General features: G+C 33.9%; 1 protein-coding gene, 1 long non-coding RNA gene and 1 pseudogene across 2 annotated transcripts; 1 reads left to right on the plus strand and 2 right to left on the minus strand.

Annotated features, from left to right (window-relative positions):
* Window positions 1–702: 702 nt before the first annotated feature.
* LOC107899469 (OVARIAN TUMOR DOMAIN-containing deubiquitinating enzyme 12-like) lies at window positions 703–5,648 on the minus strand (annotated as a pseudogene).
* Window positions 5,649–12,829: 7,181 nt separating this feature from the next.
* On the plus strand, window positions 12,830–13,686 carry LOC107899468 (uncharacterized). Its single transcript, XR_001684692.2, has 2 exons — window positions 12,830–13,003; window positions 13,236–13,686. It is a non-coding gene; the product is annotated as an uncharacterized lncRNA (long non-coding RNA).
* LOC121216031 (uncharacterized) lies at window positions 12,885–13,661 on the minus strand. The gene is made up of 2 exons (XM_041091182.1): window positions 13,520–13,661; window positions 12,885–13,297 (listed from the first exon to the last, which is right to left on the minus strand). Exons 1-2 carry the CDS (start codon window positions 13,542–13,544, stop codon window positions 12,885–12,887), a joined length of 438 nt encoding a protein of 145 aa, XP_040947116.1. The 5' UTR covers window positions 13,545–13,661.
* Window positions 13,687–22,524: the final 8,838 nt, after the last annotated feature.

Consider the following 22,524-nt stretch of genomic DNA (forward strand, 5'->3'; position numbering starts at 1 on the left):
GGACAACCATGAAACACTTAGAGGGTAACTAGGGAAGCATCGAAAGAGTTGACTCATGTTTTATTTTGCTTTCTGTATAAACAAAGGCCAGCCCTACTTACAAAGCATGACAATATCGAACAGAACCATATACCAGAATCCAAACCCTGCCTAGGCCTTATGCTTACACACCTCAGGTTCTAAATATTTAAATTCAAAGAAGATAAAAGATAGGCATATATACTTTCTCAATCATATTTACAATGTCAGTATTGATAATAAAAAATGCGTGTCATTCTTCATCATAATCAGAAATTTTAAAAATTGTATAATAAATCTATGAAATATTATATTATTACTGTGTGAAGGGTAACAAAAGAAATGGAAAAATGGAGGGAAATTGACTCACAAGTGATCATATACCCATGCAAATATCCGAATAAGCATCAGAACGTAAATACTTCAGAAATAATAAAAAGTTAAAGCGTAAGATAGAAAAACTGTACTGCACTGAGGCACTAGAAATTTATTGATAAAAGAGGTAAAAAAGTTCTCAAAACTGAGATTCATTATGCTTGAATCAATAAAGAATAAGTACGAATAACAGATATATTACTCCTGCTTCTTGATTTATTTCCTGTGTGCAAAATATGACCTGTGCATATTGGTAACATTCAAAGGTAAAATGGTAAAAAGATACCAAAAAGAAAAAAGAATGAACCATGGATTTAACCCCTTGGTATTTATTTCCTGTGTGCAAAATATGACCTGTGCATATTGGTAACATTCAAAGGAAAGGTAAAATGGTAAAAAGATACCAAAAACAAAAAAGAATGAACCATGGATTTAACCCCTTCGTTTTTATGGCCACTCTTAAGTGACTTTCAAGAGATGTAGAGATCAAATCTCAACATCTGCTACAATTTTCCTTATTCATAGGCTGGAGCTGTCTTTTATTCTTTTTTTCATAGTATATAGTAGTATTAGGTACCCGTCTATTGTTCGGAAATGAAAATGTATTTCTAAGGTTCAAAGGAAACACTTTCCTCATATGTATGTCTTCAAGCTATCGAACTGTTTTAGTCGAGTCAAACCAAGAAAATGATGGAAGCATGGCTGGCTAGCGGGCTTATCTTTATTCTGTTAGTTCCCAAAATTCCACCACTTCTTCTTCTTTTGAACCTCGGTTGAGGGGAAATCTATAATCGAGCACAAAGAAAGATTTAATGACATTAGAGGAGTGAAACTAAAACACATAACATTAAACATGAAGATTCAATTTAAGTTCAATGCAGAGTCTAGCAGATTTCATTTAGACTTCCCGACTATACTACCATGATTCTTCATTTAATCAGCTCAGTCCAAAATCTTTGTTCCAATACCACAGGACACTATCCCTTTTATCTGAAAGGATAAGTAAACCAGGACTTCGAGACTTTTATACTACTGCTACTACGGAGCTCGAGTAAAGATAAATTCGAATAGAAGCTAAAGAAAAGAGAAAAGATGTAATATAATACCTCCTTGAAAGTGGATTGAGTTGTAGTGAACTTCGGCCCAAAAACTTAAGAAAATCACTGCATTGGTACACATAACATTTCATAAGTCATAGCATTTATGAGAAGAAAAGAAGGCTTGATTATGTTGTTTGCTTAATTTGCAAAAATCAGTGGGAAACAAAAGCAAACAATAGTTTTAGAAGAAAATAACAATAAAAAGTGTTTGAGGGGAGGTCGCACTCTGGGCCGATCTCAGACCCTCAAACGAAGTATTGTTCCCAAGGTGTCTATGCTCGGTTTTAGCCTCGGGTTTTTGTCTCCAGACTCCAAGAAGAGCCCAAAGGGATTCACGGAGTTTAGTGGGAGCGCTTGGTCCACCAGGTAAATGTTTTTAGCATTTTGGCCTTAGTGGGGTTCAAGTATAGACACCCCAAGCACAATACCTCTACTGTTCAAGGGTAAAACAGAGCATAGACACTCGGGCACAATACCTCCACTGTTCGAGGGTCTGATCAGCTGCTCAGAGGACGACACTTCAAAGGCTTCTCCTAATAGGAGAGCCGACCCCCCTCAACAAAAATTTTTTCCTTTAGTTTAATTGAATGATAAAAGAATACATGATCCTACTTTATATGGAATAAAAAATTCTCCAAAATTCAATCAACAGGGAAGCCAAGGGCTAAAATTTTACCTCCTTTTGGCTTGTGGAAGTTAGGAATGATCTCGATGTAACAAGTATCCTTAAATGAAGTTAGAACAAAAATTCTCACACCATACTGAAAAAATTGCTAGTGTTAGTCATTGAAAAAAAATTCATGAACACTTAATCATTAGCAAAGTGAAAGAAAACCCGGGGGAGCTACAGCACATGGAAGGGAGCAGGAGACAGAAAGATCTATGCTTCTTCTTTGGGACACATAATGAAAAATGTTAATAGAACTAGATTCAGGCAACTAAAGAGATTAGGTCTAAAAATAGTAAATTGGTAATCATATAAGTTTGGTCACAACACAATTTCTTCAAAGAAAGGTGTTTGTTTATTATAAAATTTGTAGCCCATACCGTGTCTGCAGCCGCTTGCAATGTGACATGATCACCCCACTCACCACTCCTGGCATCATTCATAGATGGTATTAACATTGCTATTCTTTTGCCCATAAGCTTGAATGGTAAAAAACAAGGAAAAAAAGTTTTACTAATACTTGGACATCTTCTTCAAATAGTCAGCATAATCCATGGGGACATATCATATGCCTCTGAGTGAGATTTAAGCTGCCAAAACAAGCCATTGTAGTGAAAGCTACATCAGGATCATTACATATCTTATACCTCAATAAACAAATTTAATGTTCTGTGTGATCCAGCAAAATAAAAAACTAATTCCAGGACAACAAACCTGATTTACAACTTGACGTCTCACATTTTTGTGATTATCTGGTGTACGATATATCTGATCTGACAGTGCACGGAACTGGAAACCAAGAAACTGACCATAAATATTATTCTAGAAATGCAAGGGTTAAACCACAACATAAAGACAACACACCTGACAGTTACCATCTCCTTGAACCTTGAGCTCATCAAAACCGTATAGCTGCAACCTGGATACAGAAAGAAACTCCATTGATGAAAACCTACATGCTAACATATAGAAGAAAAACAAAAAGAATAATTACCTGTTTAACAACCTTTCATGATCAGACATTGCTTCATCGATTGATGGTATTTCGCCGTTGATTCTAGGGACATGCTGCAACAAACAGATTCAAATGCATTAGAAGAAAATGCAAGAGTTGCAGGTTCTCATGCATCAACCAAAATTAAGTCCTTTTAACAATTTTAAATGCAAATCAGAGGATCACGTAAATGGACATAATAAAAATAAATAATAAACAACGACACATTTATAAGGTAAACTTACAGGAATAGGAATCATTTGATTCAACGTCTTGCCTAAATCATCATCTAGTATATAATATCCATCAGTCGGCTCCAAAGAGCTGGAAAAATCCTCCGAATCACTAGGGCTAGAGCACGAACTAGGTAACACCAAAACATCAGATTCATCCTGGCCATATTCATAGGCTGCATATTGCGGCAAAATAAATTCCAAATAGTGATAAGCTTATAAACATCATGAAAATGATATAAACATGATAGGAAAAGCTTCTAGACACCTGAATAATTGTAGTTTGTTGCTAATGGACTATACCAATCATGAGGTCCACTGGATGCTTGCAATTGTTGTTCATCAGCATGAGAAAATTGAGAAGCTTCTGCTACATCCAGATGTGAGAACTCTTCCTGAAGGATACCAGCAATGACCTTATCATTCTCTATCTGGCTGCTCTGAGCATCCGTATGACCTCTAAAATCATGCATGTGATGATACATTTCACCATTATCATGCTGTATTGTATAACTATATACGGAAGGATAAAACAGGTCACCCCCCAGAACCCAATGCATGAAATCTGAATCTTGCTGATTCATAATAATCAACTTCAAACAAACACTTGACCATCTGTACAAGCAATTCTCAATTAGTTATTTGTTCACACATAAAAAATAAAAAAAAAAGCATTTGGATATCCGTATTCATGCATGAAGAAATAAGTCCTAAAACTGAAATTACCCTGAAAACCAAAGGGCAAAGGCTCTGCTGCAAGCATCAAACTAAGAAACTGCAGCAATACACTTTCTTTGTGGAAAGTTATGGAAACCTAGAAATCTAAGTAGTCATATCTATTTGCTCTAGTTTTTTCAAACTATTTAAGTCAATTGTCTATACAGTACCAAGTTCTACATGAACTATATTTGTATTGATGATACTCTGTGAAAGTTCATTCAAAATAATTAAAATTAATTGCAAAAAGATACTAAAAATTCTGTAAATAAACAAATGATGAAGTATCAATTTATTTTCCTCAATCTGAGGATACTTTCTCCTTCAAATATATCTTTAAAAAAGTAAGCACTATTGATCATGAGTTAAGAATCAAGACCACCTTGTCTAAAAAGAAACCCAAAAGGAGTTATGAGAAAGATATTCTTTTCATTTCAGACGAAACCCCAAATAAGAATAACTTTGTAATAAAGCCAACAAAAAGGACTACATAAAAAAAGTTTGTTTTAGTGGATTTTCATTGCACCACAGAATAAAATCGTGTTAGCACCGGTGGAATCAATTCTATTCTATCCTAAAGCAACCATCTTAAAAGATACTAAATAAAAAATTGTCAAAGTCAAATTAGATAAAAATGCTTTCTTTATTTACACTTTGATCTAGATCCAACTCTAAGATACTCTCCACTTAGAGTTTCATTTCTGAATAAACTACTGAAAATTTAATGACTAAAACGACAATTAATTCTTTAAGGTTTCTCTTATGCCTGGATATAATTTACAGTTCATACACACGATTTCTTAGCAATAACATATACAAAACCATGGAAACCACAAAGCACAAAACTCAAAATTTCCAAAAAAAAAAGAAAACACGTCGATTCAAATGAAAACTTGATGTAGCCGATCAAACAGATAAACACAAAGATTAAAAATAAAAAATCCGAACTTTATCATTAAGCAACCTAAAAACATAAAAAAGAAAAAAACCCCAGAATTCAGAAAACACTAATAAACAATACGAATTAAACCCAGAAATAGGTGATCATTTCCAAGTCCATTCAATCAAAACAATAAAAAAAGATCTAGAATTTACAGTACTCACCAAACCAGGAAGGTTGAAACCTTAGTTTCAAAAGGAAAAAACAAGACACAAAAGCAAACAAGGAACTATTTCACAAGAAACAATGGAGTACACGAGTGACTTAAGATAACGATCGAACGTTGAATTTTTTGAAACGAAAAAAAAGTATACAAAAATAAATAAAAAAGGGGAAAAAACTAAAATAGCTTCATTTTGACGTATTTATAAACAAATTGTTTCCCGCGGGCGTTAAAAAGACAAGCAACTCCCGATCCGATTCCGTACGGATGGCCCTTTCAACCGTTGGATCAGAGTTTCGAGCGGACGTGATATTCCGTTGAGTTGACGCGGCATCTTCAAAATCCATTTAATGAGTTGTTCTGAATTTTTAAAGGAGACTGGCGAATAATTCGTTTTTGAGTTGAAAACTATGCAAAATGAAGTGTTGAGATCCTTCCATTAATTGGAGCAATTACGAGATCTACGGCTGTAATTTCGTGAATTTGGTCTGCTTAGGTTGTTGCGAATTTGACGGTTCTGACCTTTGCTTTGAAATCAATTTTATTACCTAGGGTTTCAATTAACAATTTAAAATGGTTTTTATTCGGAAAAAAGAGAAAATACAATTTAAAAATGGTCCAAAACAGTCCAACCCCGTCCTCTCTCATTTTCACATCAACATCATACTAGCTACCTCATATTATTTTTATTCTAGTTTTTATATTTGTATTTACGAGTTGCATGAAAATTGCAATAATTTGTTTATTTTATTTTTTATGATGGTAAATTATACATTATCTTCATTTTAGGCACTCAAAATAAATAAAAATTATGATTTAAGCACTCATGTTAGTCATTTTGATAACTCCCGTTAAGATCATAAACGGTCAATTGACGTGACAATTAAAAATTTAATATAATAACAAATTTAGTCCTCAACTTTTACATATTATATTAATTTAGTTATCATTTTAAAAAATTATTCCTCAATTTATAAATTATCTACATTTGATTTTAATTCTAAAAAATTCAAAAAAAAATACATAAATATCTTTTTGAAAAATATAATAATAAATTTACATTTATATAAATATTAAATAAAATAAAAATCTCCCCACTCCCGTTGCTCTCTCCCTTCAGACCTCCCCCACCACCGTCCATGTCTCCCCTCCCCTCACCCCCACTCAAGGGGACGAAAAGTTGTTGGTCTTTTTATTTCGTCTCTCAAAGATTGAATTGAAAAAACTTTTTTTGGGAGATTTTTTTGCCTCTTGTTTTCTGTGTTTTTTAAAAATATATATATATATATATAGGTAGAGAAAAATAGAGATAAAGAGCATAGTGAATGTTAATAGCAGCCAAGTTACATTCTCCAAGAGGCATTCTTGGCTGCTTAATAAATGGGAGGGACGAGGTAGAGGGAATTTTTGTTTTATATAATATTAATATAATTATATTATTTAATATTAATATAAATTTTAATATAAAATTTTAATTTATCATTATATTTTTTAAAATATTTATGTATTTTTATTTTTTAAAAGTAGGATCAAATTGAGATTATTTGTAAATTTTAAGGATTAATTTTTTTAAAATTATGTCTAAATTTCTATAACATGTAAAAGTTGAGGACTAAATTTGTTATTATATCGATTTTTTAACTGTCACGGCAACTTGCTATTTGTGATTTAAACGAGAGTGACCAAATTATTAAACTATGTAACGTGAGTGTTTAAATTATAAACTTCTTATTTTGGATGCTTAAAATAAAAAGTTTTAATAGTTGATTGACTATTTGTGTAGTTTACCGTTAAAACAACAATACCATGCTTTTTTTTAAAGGAATTGGGCTTGCATTTAAACAAACAAACAATAAGTCCAACAAGTGAAACCAACAGAAAATAAACCGAACAAAGCAAACCAAAACAAAAACCCAGTACAAACGCCCATTCTGGAAACAAAACCCTAAATAAACAAACGGTGAGCAGCTCCAAAAGCCAACTGGATGGCAACAGAGGCAGCTGAAACGCCAACAAGTCCCAATGAGAAAGAGACCAACCAGCCAAAGCATGCAGAAACTCAGCAGTCAATCCACGGGCAAGAATCACAGATAGAGGTGTGCAAAATTCAGGTAAAATCGAAAAAATTCGGTTAACTGACCGAATTCAGTTAATCGGCCGGTTAACCAAATTTTTTCGGTCGAGGGTCGGGTTAATTATTTTTTGATTTTTCGGTTATTAGTTAATTCGGTTCGAAACCGATCGGTTAACTAAATTTTTTCAGTTTAATCGAAAAAATTAATAAATAAAATTATAATATATAAATAACTATTCACCTAAACCCAATCCAAACCCAAGTATCCAACTCAACCCAACTCAATCATAAAAATTACAAATAATTTAATAAATAAAAATAAAATTTCAATTATGTGTTAATTTCAAGACTTATGTAATGTTTTTAATTATGTAGTGATTCAATTCGGTTAATTCGGGTAATTCGGGTAATTCGGTTAATTCGGGTAATTCGGTTAATTTTTAACAAAAATAAAAACATATAATTTTAGGTTAATTCGGTTAACCGACCGAATTAATCGAAAAAATTTTGGTTCGGTTACTTTTTTTGAAAAATTTTCGGTTCGGTTAACGGTTAAAAATTTTGAAAGGTCGGTTAATTCAGTTAATGTTATTTCGGGTCGGTTAACCGACTAAACACCCCTAATCACAGAGGTGGCACTAGAGTTTTCCCAAACTGTTAGGGTATGCCCAAAGATCAATCATGGTATAGTTGTAATAACATACTTGATTTATCATGTTTATTAATATAAGACGTTATCATTATTATTTCAGTTTCTTTTCTATGTGTATAAATAAATTGTTTTATAATAATGTCCTGAGAGTAATATGATTATTCTTAAAAGGTCCTTAGTCAAGTATTATTGTTGGATAGGACAACAATAATGCATTAAGACTAACATGTAGTTGATTGATGATAAAGAGTTGTCATTGATATGGAATATCAAAATTGATGCATGAATATGTGTGTTAGAGAACAACATATTGGACTGACCCGTTATGAGTATGTTTCTTGGATTATTATGTAATTGTCACAACATTACTCATAGTGATTAATATGTATATAATCCTCAGACTTGAGATCATCATAATCCCAACATCGTGAGTTGTATATTTTGATACAGTCAAACGTACACCGTAACTGGTTGTTCTATAAAGGCTGATGTTGGATATATCACGATCTATGTAGAGGGATATGGTTGATCGATATAGGATAAGTCCCTCCTACATAATGGGAGTAATATATTAGGCCACTTGATTAAGTGATACTAGAAATGCATGGCCATGCTCAAATAAGCTGACATGAGATGTCATACTTATTTGTATATCATAGTCTACTTAAGATATCAAGGAACATGGAATGGACTATGCAAGTGTGACTATTCCATGACTTGTGTCCAATCTAGGGATAGAGGACTTAAGGATTATTGCATGAAAGGTTATTCATAAAAAGGTTATGTCGAATCATAATTTCTTGTGACTTAGGTAGCAATGATGCATTGCTAGGTGCCACTCATTATTTGTAACATTGGAATCGTTTTAATATTACTGCTAACGTTACAAGAACCTACAGGGTCACACCCTATAGTTGAATGAACGGAATAAAACATAGTTGGTATTGTGTTTGGTTGTTGCTTGAATTAAATTAATTATAGAATTAATTTAATTGGATAATCAAATATCGAACACATTATGTACAAGGTTGTTGTACGCATAATGAGAACATGAATTTGGTTAGTATATAAATTCAAATAAATATATAGTTTACCAAAATTATTATTATAATTAATGTAATTATAATTTTTGGTTTAAAATATAGTTATATTTATTTAATTTCTAAAAACCCTAAAAATAGATATAAAAATCCCGTTTTTTCTTTGCTTGGGGTCTAACAGCCGTCAAAGCAAAGTTTCTTTCCAAAACAGTTTTGGGGATTCCTTCCGTTCATTGTCAACTGGGTAGATTACGTAGAGGCTGGAGTCACGATAGATTGCGGCTTGGTTCGATAGTAGATCAGATTACTCATTGCTGAGGCGTTGCTGTCTACTCAGAATAAAGATTCGATAATTTCGAAACCTTTATTTCACCCCGATTCGTTCTGTAACACCCCTTACCCGTATTCGACACTAGAATAGGGTACGAGACATTACCAGAACACATACATTTATAAACATGTTAAACCGAGTTATAAAATTTCATTCAAATTTAAACTCTTCAAATTTTTAACATGCTTTTATAAATCTTCACATTATAACTTCAAAATACTATATTTGTAACAAATAGGGCTTCTGAGACCCAATACATACTCATGCAATTCAATAGTTCATTTCCATTTCATTTAATTCATGATTCTCATGTTCATGATTCAATTCAATTTCTCAATCCAATATACATTTCAATACCACAATAATTCATTTAATTCAAATCAAATCATTTGCAATTTCCATTTAATTCATGTACAATTCAATTTCATTAAGTTCAATACTAATACATATTTATCGTTTAACTTAACGACCCCTTTTTGCGTCATTTACACTTCAAGCATGAACTTAGTATTTCATTTCCTTTCCACTCCCGTTTCCTATGCATAACACACAATATATAAACATTACACTTAACCATAGTCGCAAGCTAGTGCATTTAATCCATATACCATTCATGGCCTTACTTCATACCAAATCATATACCAAATATACCATACATACATACTATGAAACTTTATTTTCCAATATGAGCTTAAACCATGATCAATAATATACAAATGTAAGCATCATTTCTATTTCCACGTTTATCAATTATAATCGATCATATAACCAATTATACATAAATCATTCATATATATATATTTAATTTTCCTCCTCCTCCTCTCCATTCCACATCCTTAGTGTACTTAACACTCTTAGAAATAACATTTTCTATAGTTTCTTTATTCACCCTTATGTATATTCAAAGCTGTCTATCCGAGTCAGTATCACTAAATTATTTTTATCTAGAGCTACAGAACTCCAAATTAAAAACCGTTAATTTTCTCTGAAACTAGACTCACATATATTCTTACCATAAAATTTTCAGAATTTTTGGTTTGGCCAAATAGTACAGTTTATTCTTTAAAGTTTACCCTGTTATGCAGTCTGATAGTTCTGACCACTCTTTACTAAAAATGAATTATCTCATTGTACAGAATTAAAATGGTGTTCTTGTTTGTTTTTCTTGAAAATAAACTCATTAAGTATTCTAAGAATATAAATTATAATTCATAATTATTTTTTTACAATTTTTAATGATTTTACAAAATCAGAACAGGGGATTCCGAAATCAATCTGTCCCTGTCTCACAAAAATTCAAATATCTCAAAATATATAACTCTTTTGCTCGCTCTGTTTCTTTTATGTAAAAATAGACTCACTAAGCTTTCATTTCATTTTTTATTCACTCTCTAATTCTATTTCCAACACTTTTGGTGATTTTTCAAAGTCACATGATTGTTGCTGTCCAAAACTATTTTGTTGCTAATTCTACTTTTTCATAATTTCACTTTTTCAATTTCAATCACTATTTAATTCAAAATTCACTTTGTCATTTTCAAGTCAATATTCAATTCCACACATATATTCATTATTCAATTACACTTAATCGTTACATGATCTCATGTATTTTCACTTAGTCAATTTCTCGATGAACACTTCAGAATAATAACAGATACACAGTGGATTCAGCACACAGCAACCACCCTTTGTAATCAATGATATCCGGTGGGATCAGCACATAGCAACCACCTTATAATTAATGATACCGGTTCACATAGCAGCCTACACATAGTACTACACATGTGACCATCACTATCCGATACACGTAGTAGCCTGCACATAGTACTACACACGTGATCGAAGCTATCCGGTACGCATAGTAGCCTGCACATAGTACTACACACGTGACCATCACTTTCACTTTCATATAGTGGCCTACACACAGTCCGTGCCACACATGTGATCATTTCTGTCACTTCATTTGTATCCCTGTTTATTCCGAAAGTTCAACTGAGAATTTCTCACTTTTTCTCACTTTTCTTTTTCACTAATCAAAGTCAATTCTTTGTCTTTCTTGATTTATAATGACACATTTAACTTATTTAACACTCACATTCATCAAAACAGTCATTGACTCGAACTTTGGCAAAATTATGATTTTGCCCCTAAACTTTTGCATATTTACACTTTTGCCCCAAATCTCGAAAATTAAACTTCATCTCTTACTCTTATGTTTTATGACATGATGAACATTTTTCCCTTCTATGGCAACATCAAATTCCCACTCTAACACTTACTTATGAACATTAGGTATTTTTACCAATTATGTCGTTTTACTCGTTTTCACTTAAAATAGCTTAGTAAAAGTTGTTTAACATAATTTATAGCTTCATATTCTACCATAAAACATCAAAATAAACACATTTCACCTATGGGTATTTTTTCCAAATATAAACCCTAGGTTAAATTATTGATAGAATAAGCTAAATCAAGTTACTAGGACTCAAAAAACGTAAAGAACATTAAAAAAGGGGTTAGAACGGACTTACAATCGAGCTTGGAAGCTTGAAAACCCTAACCATGGCTTCCCCCTTGCTAATTTCGGCCATGAGGTTGAAGATGATGATTTTTGGCCTATTTTGTCTTTTTAATACTTTTTAATTACCAAATTACCAAAATGTCCCTAACTTAAAATTTCCTATTTCACTTAGCTCATGTCCATTTTTGTCCAAAATTTAACCAATGGTCTAATTACCATTTAAGGACCTCCAATTTAAAATTTCATAACAATTGGACACTTCTAACATGTAGAACTCAACTTTTGCACTTTTTACAATTTAATCCTTTTGGCTAAATTGAGTACCCAAACGTCGAAATTTTTAAACAAAATTTTTACGAATTTATTTTGTAAAATCGTAGACCATAAAAATATAATAAAAATAAATTTTTCGTAGTCGAATTTGTGGTCCCGAAACCATTGTTCTGACTAGCCCCAAATTCGAGCTATTACACGTTCCTCACACATGGATCCATGGTTAGGATTGCCGAATGTTTTAATTTTTCGCTGTGCCGTAGGGGTGCTGGCGTTCCAACACAAACCTACCAAAAAGTCAGCCAAAACCCCAATCAATCCCATAAGACCAAAGAAACCCCAAAGAAACGTGCCCCCCAGATCCTCACTACTTCCCTTTCAATCCCCTCACAAAACAGCATGGCGATCACACTCCACCGTTTGCTGCACAAAATCGGGAACACGCCCACACAGGTAAAAGTCCAACCTAGCCTTCAATCCTTCCTTTGCCAACAAATCGACCACTGTGGTTCCTGTACGAAGGACATGTCAAAATTCACATTGGTAAAAAAAACCTGCCCAGCGCTTGATTTCTCGGATATAGGCGCCAAGGATTGACGTATCAGACCGAAGGGAGTTGGCCTTTTGAATTACCGTAAGGGTGTCACCTTCAACAACCACATCTGAAAACTTGAGAGCCAGGCCCAAGCGGACCACCTGAAGGTAAGCAATGGCTTCAACAGCAAAAATCGAAGGTATGTTTTTGCTTACCACCTGGTGAGAACCCAAAACTGTTCCTTGGCGATTTCAAATAACAACTCCAGCGCAGGATGTTCTAGAAGGTGAATGAAAAGCCGCATCAAAGTTTATCTTCAGATAGCATCCATCCGGAGACCGCCACCGCTCAGGCCCAATCAGACGCCCAGGTAGTTTCTCGTAAACCACATCTAATTCTAGGAGGTAAGGTTCAACCCTTTGGATTAGAACATGCATCTGTATAATAGCATTATTATGCACATGTTGATTCCAAGCATTCCAAATAAACCAGAGGGCACACCCTACCTTTCTGGAAAGTGTGATTGGGAAAACTTGGACAATGTAAAACAACCAGTCCTGCAAACAGGAATCTGAAATCTCACTAGGCCATGTGATTTGCAGGTCCACCCAGATACTAGCGTTGGAGGGACAGTCATGGAAGATGTGCTCCAGAGTTTCAGTAGCTGCTAAGCACCAAGGGCAATAAGCATCAGATCGCAACCATCGATTGTATAGATTAGAAAAACTAGGGAGAAAATTTTGAAAAATTTGCCATGTTGTAATTTTTATCTGTGATTGGTGTTATAGTTTCCATAATCTGGCAAATAATGGTTTATAAATATCATAAACACTAGAAAAGGTAGATCAAAGGAGTAGGCGATAAACGCTATGAACCGAGAACTCACCCATAACTTTCTCCCCACAAACCATAGTATCATCATGTGCATCTAGTGCAAGAGGAATGTGGAGGACCTTATCCACAATGTCACTACCCAACACATTGGTAAGCAGCGCCTCATTTCATTATCTTGTATCATGATTAATAAACTCAGCAACTAGCATATTAGGCGAATTAATATCTTGAATCTGTAATCTACAACCAGGTATCCTGGGAATCCATGCATCATCCCAGACTCAGATATGGGAGCTTGTATCCATGCACCAGCTCAGACTCGAATTCAACAGGCCGTTCACATCCCATATGCTCTTCTAAAAGTAAGAAGAGTAAGATTCCAACCAGAAATTTAGGAAATCACAATGCGGATAATACTTATGGTTAAGAACACGCACAACCAATGAGTTGGGATTGTGAACTAAACGCTAACCTTTCTTAGTCAAAAGAGCAACATTAAACTGAGCTAACTTCCTGAAACCCATCCCACCAGATTCCTTAGAACAACATAAAATGGACTAGTCACACCAATGGATGCCCCTGCCCCCAAAAACCAACTAATAATTTTTTTCCAAATCTAAACAAAATGAAATGGGTAATAAAAAAACACAACATTGCAAAAGTAGGAATAGCCTGCAGAACGCTCTTAATAAAGACCTCCTTCCACCTTGAGACCAGGGCCGAATGCATCAGCTCTCTATCCTACTACGCAAATAGTCCTTTAAGTGTTGAAATTCCCTCTTTCTATTCCTCCCAACAATATTCGGCAGGCCCAAATACCTCTCTGGCTCAATAGATATTCAAACCCCTAAAGAGGTCGAAATTTTGAGCCCTTAGAGACTCCTCAACGTTAGAGCTAAAATAGAGCACGGGCTTATCAAAATTCACACATTAACTTGAGGAATGCTCATATTCTTCCAAAATTTGTTTCAACACCAAAGCCCCTCCTTTGGTGGCCTCCCCGGATCCCCTCCTTCAAACCCATTCTCTGATGCTGAAATTAAGCAAAGATCTCATATGCCAAAATTATATTATCCATAATCAGATGACTAGGAACAAAAGCACTCTAAGCCTTACCCACATACAAGTGCAAAACCATTTGAAATATATTTACCACTACCTTTGAAATAATCTTATATAGGACCGAACAGAGGCTAATAAGGAGAAACTAATGCATTCTCATAGGATTTGCAATTTTAGGAATAAGCACAATAATGGTTACATTGATATCGGCAAGAAACGTACCACTATTTAAAACAACAAGACAATAAGCACCAATATCATGACAAAAAATATGCCAGTACTTTTAATAGAACAACACTAGAAACCCATCCAGACCCAAGGCCTTGGTCGGAGCTTGAACCTTTAAAGCCTAAAAAATGTCATCATGTCTGAAGGGTGCCAATAAGGACTCTGAGATGTGAATAGATTCTTGAAATACGTAGTAACAACATCAAACAATCCCTCATCCTTACAGACCAAGTTTTTATCCTCCATAATCAGACAATAAACTTTATTAGCCCTCCTAAGCTATGTTAAAAACCGATGGAAATAACTCGTGCTGCGATCTCCCATTTTTAACCAATTTGCATGAGCTTGTTGTTCCCAATATAGCTCCACCTTATCGATCTCCAAATTCATCTCCAATCGTGCAATCAGAAGGTCCATAAATTATTTTCAGTCTAATTCATCATATCAAGAGCCGTAAGTTTAGTGCACAAATGCCGTTTTTGCCCGCGATGATCCGAAATCAAATGAGGCAAGTGTTTCAAAGAGAAAGAAGGAAATCGATCCCACCAAGCAAAATTTGCATCCCTCCGGTCAAGCCGTTCTCGAATATTAGAATAAACCAATCTGCCCCTTTCCAAAGTAAACCATGAACCCTTAAAACCCAAATCTTCCAAAAGAAAAGCCGACAAGGCATTCCTAAACTCCTTCATACACCGCTCGTCCCTAACAACCCCACCTCTTTTCTCAAAAGAAAAAAGTATTTCATTAAAATCACCACAAACCAGCTAAGGAAAACTCTGATCTTGTTCCAAAGATCGCAAGAAACTCCAAGCCTCCGCATGAAATCGCACATCTAGCAACCCATAAAAGCCCGTGAAGCGCCATTTATCAGTACCAAAAGATTCCTGAACCGCAACATCTATATGAAAACAAGAAAAACTACGCAAGTCAACCCGGACATTCGAATGCCAACCTAAACTCAAACTCCCTCGCGTTCCATCCACCCTCACCTCAACTACATGAAAATAGCCATACCTCTATCGCACGACTAGTGGACTCCCCAACCCACGGAAGTTCCAACAGAATAGCTTGATGGCTGTCGGTCGATTTGCCCCTTAGTGGTCGCCGATATATTATTGTGACAAGTCAAAACACACTTATCATTAACCCCAACTGAATTCAAACACTTAGAAACAAGTCTAGGGCCACCAACTACTCGTTGTCATTTCTTACCCTCAACACTAGGCAAAGGCTGGCTTCCAAATCATGAACCATCGACAGCATTCCCACCACACCCAAAGCACCACCCTGTCCCCCGAAAGCATTTCCCTTCAAATTAAACCCCAACACAGGATTGATAGGACCCGAAGCAGGTTCGAAAGGCTTTGTCCAAATACCACTGCAAAAAATCCTATCCGAAGAAACCCCATCCACCAAACTCTCAGCAGCTTCCTTCCACAGCCAAACACTTTCAACAACAGTGGCCCTCCAACCTACTGCCCATAGAGATGCATCCCACCCCATATTTGAATCAGTAACGTCCCTTGTCAAACGAATAGGACAAAAGCTATCACCATGTCCCAGACAACCACACAAGTAGCAAAACAATGTCAAATTCTCATAACAAAATCGAACATACACAGAATTGCCAGGGGAAAGTAGAAGTTTCTTCCTCCTTTAATGGAGCCCAAATGTCAAGCCTTACCTGCATGCGCATATAAGAAAGAGTACCACTACTAACCTGCTTAGCAACATACTCTTCAAAAGTACCAACAAAATTACCCAACTACCAAGTAACAAATTCCGAGAACAGTCTCGGCGACAAACCATGAACCTGTACCCAAAAATAGGAGTAAATTAACAACACAAGCATCGAATCTTCATTTGATTACAAACAATGAAACACCAGCAGGTGATTGTTAAAAGTCCATAAGGCACCAATCACCACCCGATGGAAAAATCGACAGAGAAATCTCTTATCACCCAAATCAGTGATTTGAACACCCCTCAATGTATGCCACTGATTAGCCAACGTAGTACGCATCGCAGCGAAATACATCATACGCCATAACAAAACAACCCACCAAACATAAATCGTACAAAGGATTTGGTGTTGTCAAAGCCGCCACAATCAGAATTTCATCATCCTCTGCTTCTGAAATTTGTAGAGTAGCCAAATCATTTTCCATAACCTCCCAGGAAACATGATGAAACCCCACCACCTTACCCACAAATAGGCGAACGACAAGAGCGAAGCAAAACAAAAGAAGAAAGAAAGAAACATCAAAACCGTAGAAGATAGTCGAGAAGAGAAAGTAACCATTGTGCCAAGAAAGAGACAAAGTCGTGCCAAGAAGCAGACTAAAACATTACTAAATTACAACAATACCATACTTAATTTTTTCTTGTTTAATTTTTCATTAAATAATTTATATAGCATGCAGCTGGTATTGAAATTTATGGTGGTCCTCTTTCTCTCGTATGGCTACTGCAACAAATGCTAGTTGTTGTTAAGTTTTTTCTTTTTTAATGGTTAGAAATTTCGTGAAAAGTTGACATCATTTTCATGAAGGAAATATTGATGGTTGAGAATAAAACTTGTTTTTATCATTAAATATTATTATTAGGTTTAATTCTGATAAATTGATGTAATGATAAAATATGTTGCATTTTTAAAAAGAAATATAAATTTAGATCTTAAAAATTACATTATTAAATATGACAATTAAAAATCTAAAACATACATAATAAAAAACATGGAGAATAAAGGGGAAAGTTATATTATTTTATTAAATTTTAAAAAATATATATTAATTATATTTGTTTTTTTTTAAGAGAGATTATATTTGTTTGTCTTAAAACATCATCTTTGGTGTAAGTAGAGAAATTGTAATTATAAAAACGTCTATTTCGTTATGATTTTTTTTAAATAAAATTGTCAACGGTAGTCTAAATGAGACAAAAGTGATTATTCTAATTGCATATTAACACTTGTTATGAAAAGGCAACGTTGACTTTTTTTTGAAGTATTTATACTGCTATTGGTTTGGCGTGCTAATGGGCGAATAAAAATAATAATACTGCTTGCCTCAATAAAAAATATATTTTTTGGTTAAAATTTTCAAACTTTCACTTCAAATTTTTTAAATAATTAATTTTTTTAAAAAATATGTTTAAAAATTGATTCATTAAAATTTTTTATAATATATATATTTTTAATCTTTATTCATAATAAATTTTAAGGAAAAAAATTATCATTAAAAGTCAAAATGTGATATTTTAGCGAGACAGATCAAATAATAATCTATCTTTTGTAAAATATAATATATAATAATTGAATCAAATATTACTTAAAAAAAATTGAAATTTTGTTAAACCACATTGAAAAGTCTTTATTTGAATGCCTTCGAAAATATTTTAAACAAGAGATTATGACATACCTAAGATACAAGTAAAAAAGTTTTATGTAAAAATGTATTTGTAAGAATTTTATATAAGAAATAAATGAGCCTTTGGATGAAATGGAATGGTGTTTTTTTTTGGAGATTTTGAGGTCTTAAGTTCAAGTCTCACATTTTGTGAATTTATTTTTTGTTTAAATTATTTTACTTTATTTTGGTCAGAACTAGGGTATCCATAGTCAATAGTGGTAACTAATTCCCTTATTGTAGGTGCTCTTTAAAGAGGCAAAAAGTTGACCATGAAATGTGCTCCATTCCCATGGGTTTGACCTGATGGTTAAGAGATGAGGCGAGCAACAACCACACCACACCTCATGGTTTGTTTAAATTGTTTTTCAATATATAGATTTTATACAATATATAAAAATATTCTCATAATAATATTGATAAAAATACTCTCATAATAATATTTTTTACTTTCTAAATATAAGAGCATTTTAGTCATTTCCTAAGTTTGTGTCAGAGTTAGTGTCGAATTGACTTTTGACACCAACTCAGTCAAGTATTTTTAATTGTTGATGTCTAATTACTTGTAATATCAACTCCGTCAGAGATTTAATATCAACTCCGTCAGAGATTTTAAGTAGTAGAGATATATATTTATGAGGCATAGTTTATCAACATCTTTTTTTGTTTTTGGTAAAAATAAGAAATACCAAACTAATTACATAATAGTTTATCAACATTTTTTATATCTTTTAGATGCAACTAGTTTAATCTAAAGGATATCATAATATATGTTTTAAACAATCACACAACTTTAGAAATATTATTAATAAATGTAACTAATATTAATAATATTTAATACAATAAAAATAAATTATATTTGTTGATACAAAGTACACCAAGGGAGGAGAGTAAGGAGGTAGGGAGAAGTTAATGGCGGTTTTATGGAACTCAGTTCACTTAAAGAGGTGGAGAGTTAGAAAGGAAGAAAAGGACAGGCTGACTCAAAGAGAGAGAGAGAGAATGGGGGATTTGCTCAGAGTAACTCTAGGGTTGAAAAGTGGATCCCTTATTCATCATTGAAAGGGTATTTATAGGAGAGGTCTACTTGTCCATTAACGTAATGTGACAAGTCGCTATAAGGAAAGTTGTCATCATGAAAAGCATAAAAAACGTGCACTGTAGACCCATTCCATTATGCATTCAATTAGTATGAGGTTGTTACGCTTAAATGAGCCCTTAATTGCATTGGGAACGTGTTCACACTTTAAGAGTGTTAACACCTAAAAACGGGTACCTAGAAAGCGACTGATCTTCTCATAATTTAGGAGCGGATGAGCTTGTTAGGAATGCTTATGTAACACCCCTAACCCGAATCCGTCGCCGGAACTGGGTTATAGACAATTACTGGAGTTTACTGAACAAATAGACAGAAATTTCACATCATATTATATTCAGATCAGAAATCAATCAAAATCATACATATTGTCCCTTATATAAGCCTTCGAGGCCCAAAATACGCGTTAGGAACAAATCGGGACTAAGTCGGATACTCAAAGAATTTTTCAGAAAATATTAAAAATTTTTCAAAGTTACAGGGGACACACGGCCGTGAGACTCACACGGTTAGAAGACACGCCTGTGTCTCGGATTGTATGGACATTCATAATAAGGACACATGGCCGTGTCCATGCCCGTGTGAATATACTGACTTGGGACACACGGCCAAGCCACACGCCCGTGTGCTAAGCTGTGTGAGTATACTGCCTTAGGTCATACATCCAAACCACACGCCCATGTGCTAAGCCGTGTGAGCAATTTGAGCATACTGACTTGTGCAAATTAAAAGATACAGGGGGCATACAGCCGTGTCACATGGCCGTGTGTTACACACGGCTGAGACACATGCTCGTGTCTTTGCCCCTGTGGACAAAAATAGACAATTTTCCAAGCCACATTTCTCACCTAATTTGACATCAACCTAACTCAACATTTTTGCACATTAACAAGCCACAACAAGGCATTCAAAACAAGCCAAAATCATGTCTCAAACATGACATATTACCACATACAACCAATGTGCCCTTAGGCACCTCAAATGACAATTTAAAGACATGTTAACCAAGTATCTCAATTTACCTATTTGACCCAATTCATAAATGCATTTTCAAACCACATATTAATCACACTTCAACATGATAAAACCACTTATATATATACATCAAAATATACCAACACAAGTCATTCAAATGGCTAATCTCAACAAAATATTTATCAGTCATCAATGGCCAAAATAACCTATACATGCCATTACAACCGAATTAATTTACTGAAATTACCACAAGAGCTGATGGATAGTGGGAAATAGCTTCGACGAGCTTCCAAGCCGTACAAGCTTCTGAATTACTATAAAACATGGAAAATAATATAGAGAAAGCATTTAAGCTTAGTAAGTTTGTATAATTCAGAATTTAACTTACCAATTATTCACATTTAAGGTAAGCATACAAACATATCCAAACCAATTTGGCCAAAAGCCTAAACACATATCCTCAACATGTTAGCCATATAGTTCACATATAAGATTCAATACACATGGATGAATTCATCTAGCAACCACATTTCATGAATTTCATATATCTATAACTGTAATAGTTCATATCAAACTCATATAATTTCATAATAGACTGTGCCCGCTGAACCATTTAGAATATCGTTGGATACACGGGTAGTACACACGAGGTGTACAGAACTGAAATCTATTAATTCATATTCATGTATGCTCATACGAGTAGTAAACGGGAAGCTCTTCTGAGCTGAATAACGGGAAGCTCATGAGAGCTAAGTATCGGGAAGCTCTTGCGAGCTAAATATCGAAAAGCTCATGCAAGCTGTGGTGCGTCTACAACACATGCAGGACATCAACCATATCGGTAACCCTAATGACATTGTCATTTGTATCCTACGAATTTCTTATGGTTCAAACGGGACTCGGTAATCATCGGATATGCAACCGGTATTTCTTCGTAACAATTATACAATTCACAAACAATAATTCAATTTAATACATATGAATGTACCATTTTATTACACGAACTTACCTCGACAAGTGTATGTAGATACGAAGGCGACTAATCAAATATTTTCTCTTTTCCTCGATCTAACTCCATATTAGGTCTATTCGGATCTATATGAATGAATTTAACTCAATTTAACACAATTGATATTTAATTTAGTCTAACTCATGTTTTTGAAAAACTACTATTTTGCCCCTATACTTTTAATTTATTGTAATTTTGTCCTTAGGCTCGAAAAATGAAATTCATACAATTTAATCGTTACTCAAGCCTAGCCGATTTTCGTACATATTAATAGCAGCCCATGTATTTCAAAAAATTTAGAATTTTACCATAAATTTATCATCTTTTCAATTTAGTCCCTAATTAATAATTTCATCAAAATTCTCTTTTCAAAAGGTGTTTATCTAACAAAAACCTTTCATTTTCTATCATAAAACTTCAAAACTCAAGTATGCTCATCAATGAAAAAACCCTAATACTTTAACAATTTTTGAAATTAATCCCTGAGATAGTTAGATTAAGCTATTACGATCTCGGAAACATAGAAATCATAAAAAACGGGACAAAAATACATACCTAATTGAACAAAGTAAGCTTGCTAATATTTCAAGCTTACATGGCTAGGGTTTCTTTTTTTTTTTATGTTTGGTGGATGATGATGATAATATCTTTTTTTATTTCACTTAATATAACTCTATTTTTTAATTTCCAAAATTAACCCTAATGTTTCATGAAATTTCCAATGATGACTATTCATGTTTATCCACTAAGCATTTTATTGGTCTAATTACTATATAAGGACCTCCAATTTCAAATTCTATAGCTATTTAATACAAAAAGCTATTAGAACTTAGCTTTTGCACTTAATGCAATTTAGTCCTTTTCATCAAATTAGGTATGTAAATAGTAAAATTTCTTAACGAAATTTTTATACTGTATTTCTATCATACATTAGACCAAAAATAATATTAAAATAAATTTTCTTTTGACTTCAGATTTGTGGTCCCGAAACCACTGTTCCAATTTCATTAAAAATGGGTTGTTACAACTCTCCCCCTAAAGAAATTTTTGTCATCGAAAATCATACCAATAAAGAGGTTCGGATATTACTTTCTCATAGTTTCCTCGGGTTCCCAAGTAGCTTCTTCTATTCCATGTCGCTACCAGAGAACTTTTACTAAAGCTACCTTTTTATTTCTCAATTCTTTCACCTCTCGTGCTAGAATTCTGATTGGTTCCTCACTGTATGTCATGTCAGGCTGGATTTCAACATCCGTTAGGGAGATAAGATGCGAAGGGTC

The sequence above is a fragment of the Gossypium hirsutum genome, chromosome D04 (assembly GCF_007990345.1).
Source record: "Gossypium hirsutum isolate 1008001.06 chromosome D04, Gossypium_hirsutum_v2.1, whole genome shotgun sequence".
Classification (NCBI taxonomy): Eukaryota; Viridiplantae; Streptophyta; class Magnoliopsida; order Malvales; family Malvaceae; genus Gossypium; species Gossypium hirsutum.

Excerpts from the sequence above, each read along its gene's own strand:
- LOC121216031 (XM_041091182.1), bottom strand. The coding sequence starts at position 13,544 with ATGGTTTGTGGGGAGAAAGTTATGG. Across the intron at positions 13,298-13,519 it reads TTGTGGGGAGAAAGTTATGG|CTACTGAAACTCTGGAGCAC; the intron begins GTGAGTTCTCGG and ends GGTGCTTAGCAG.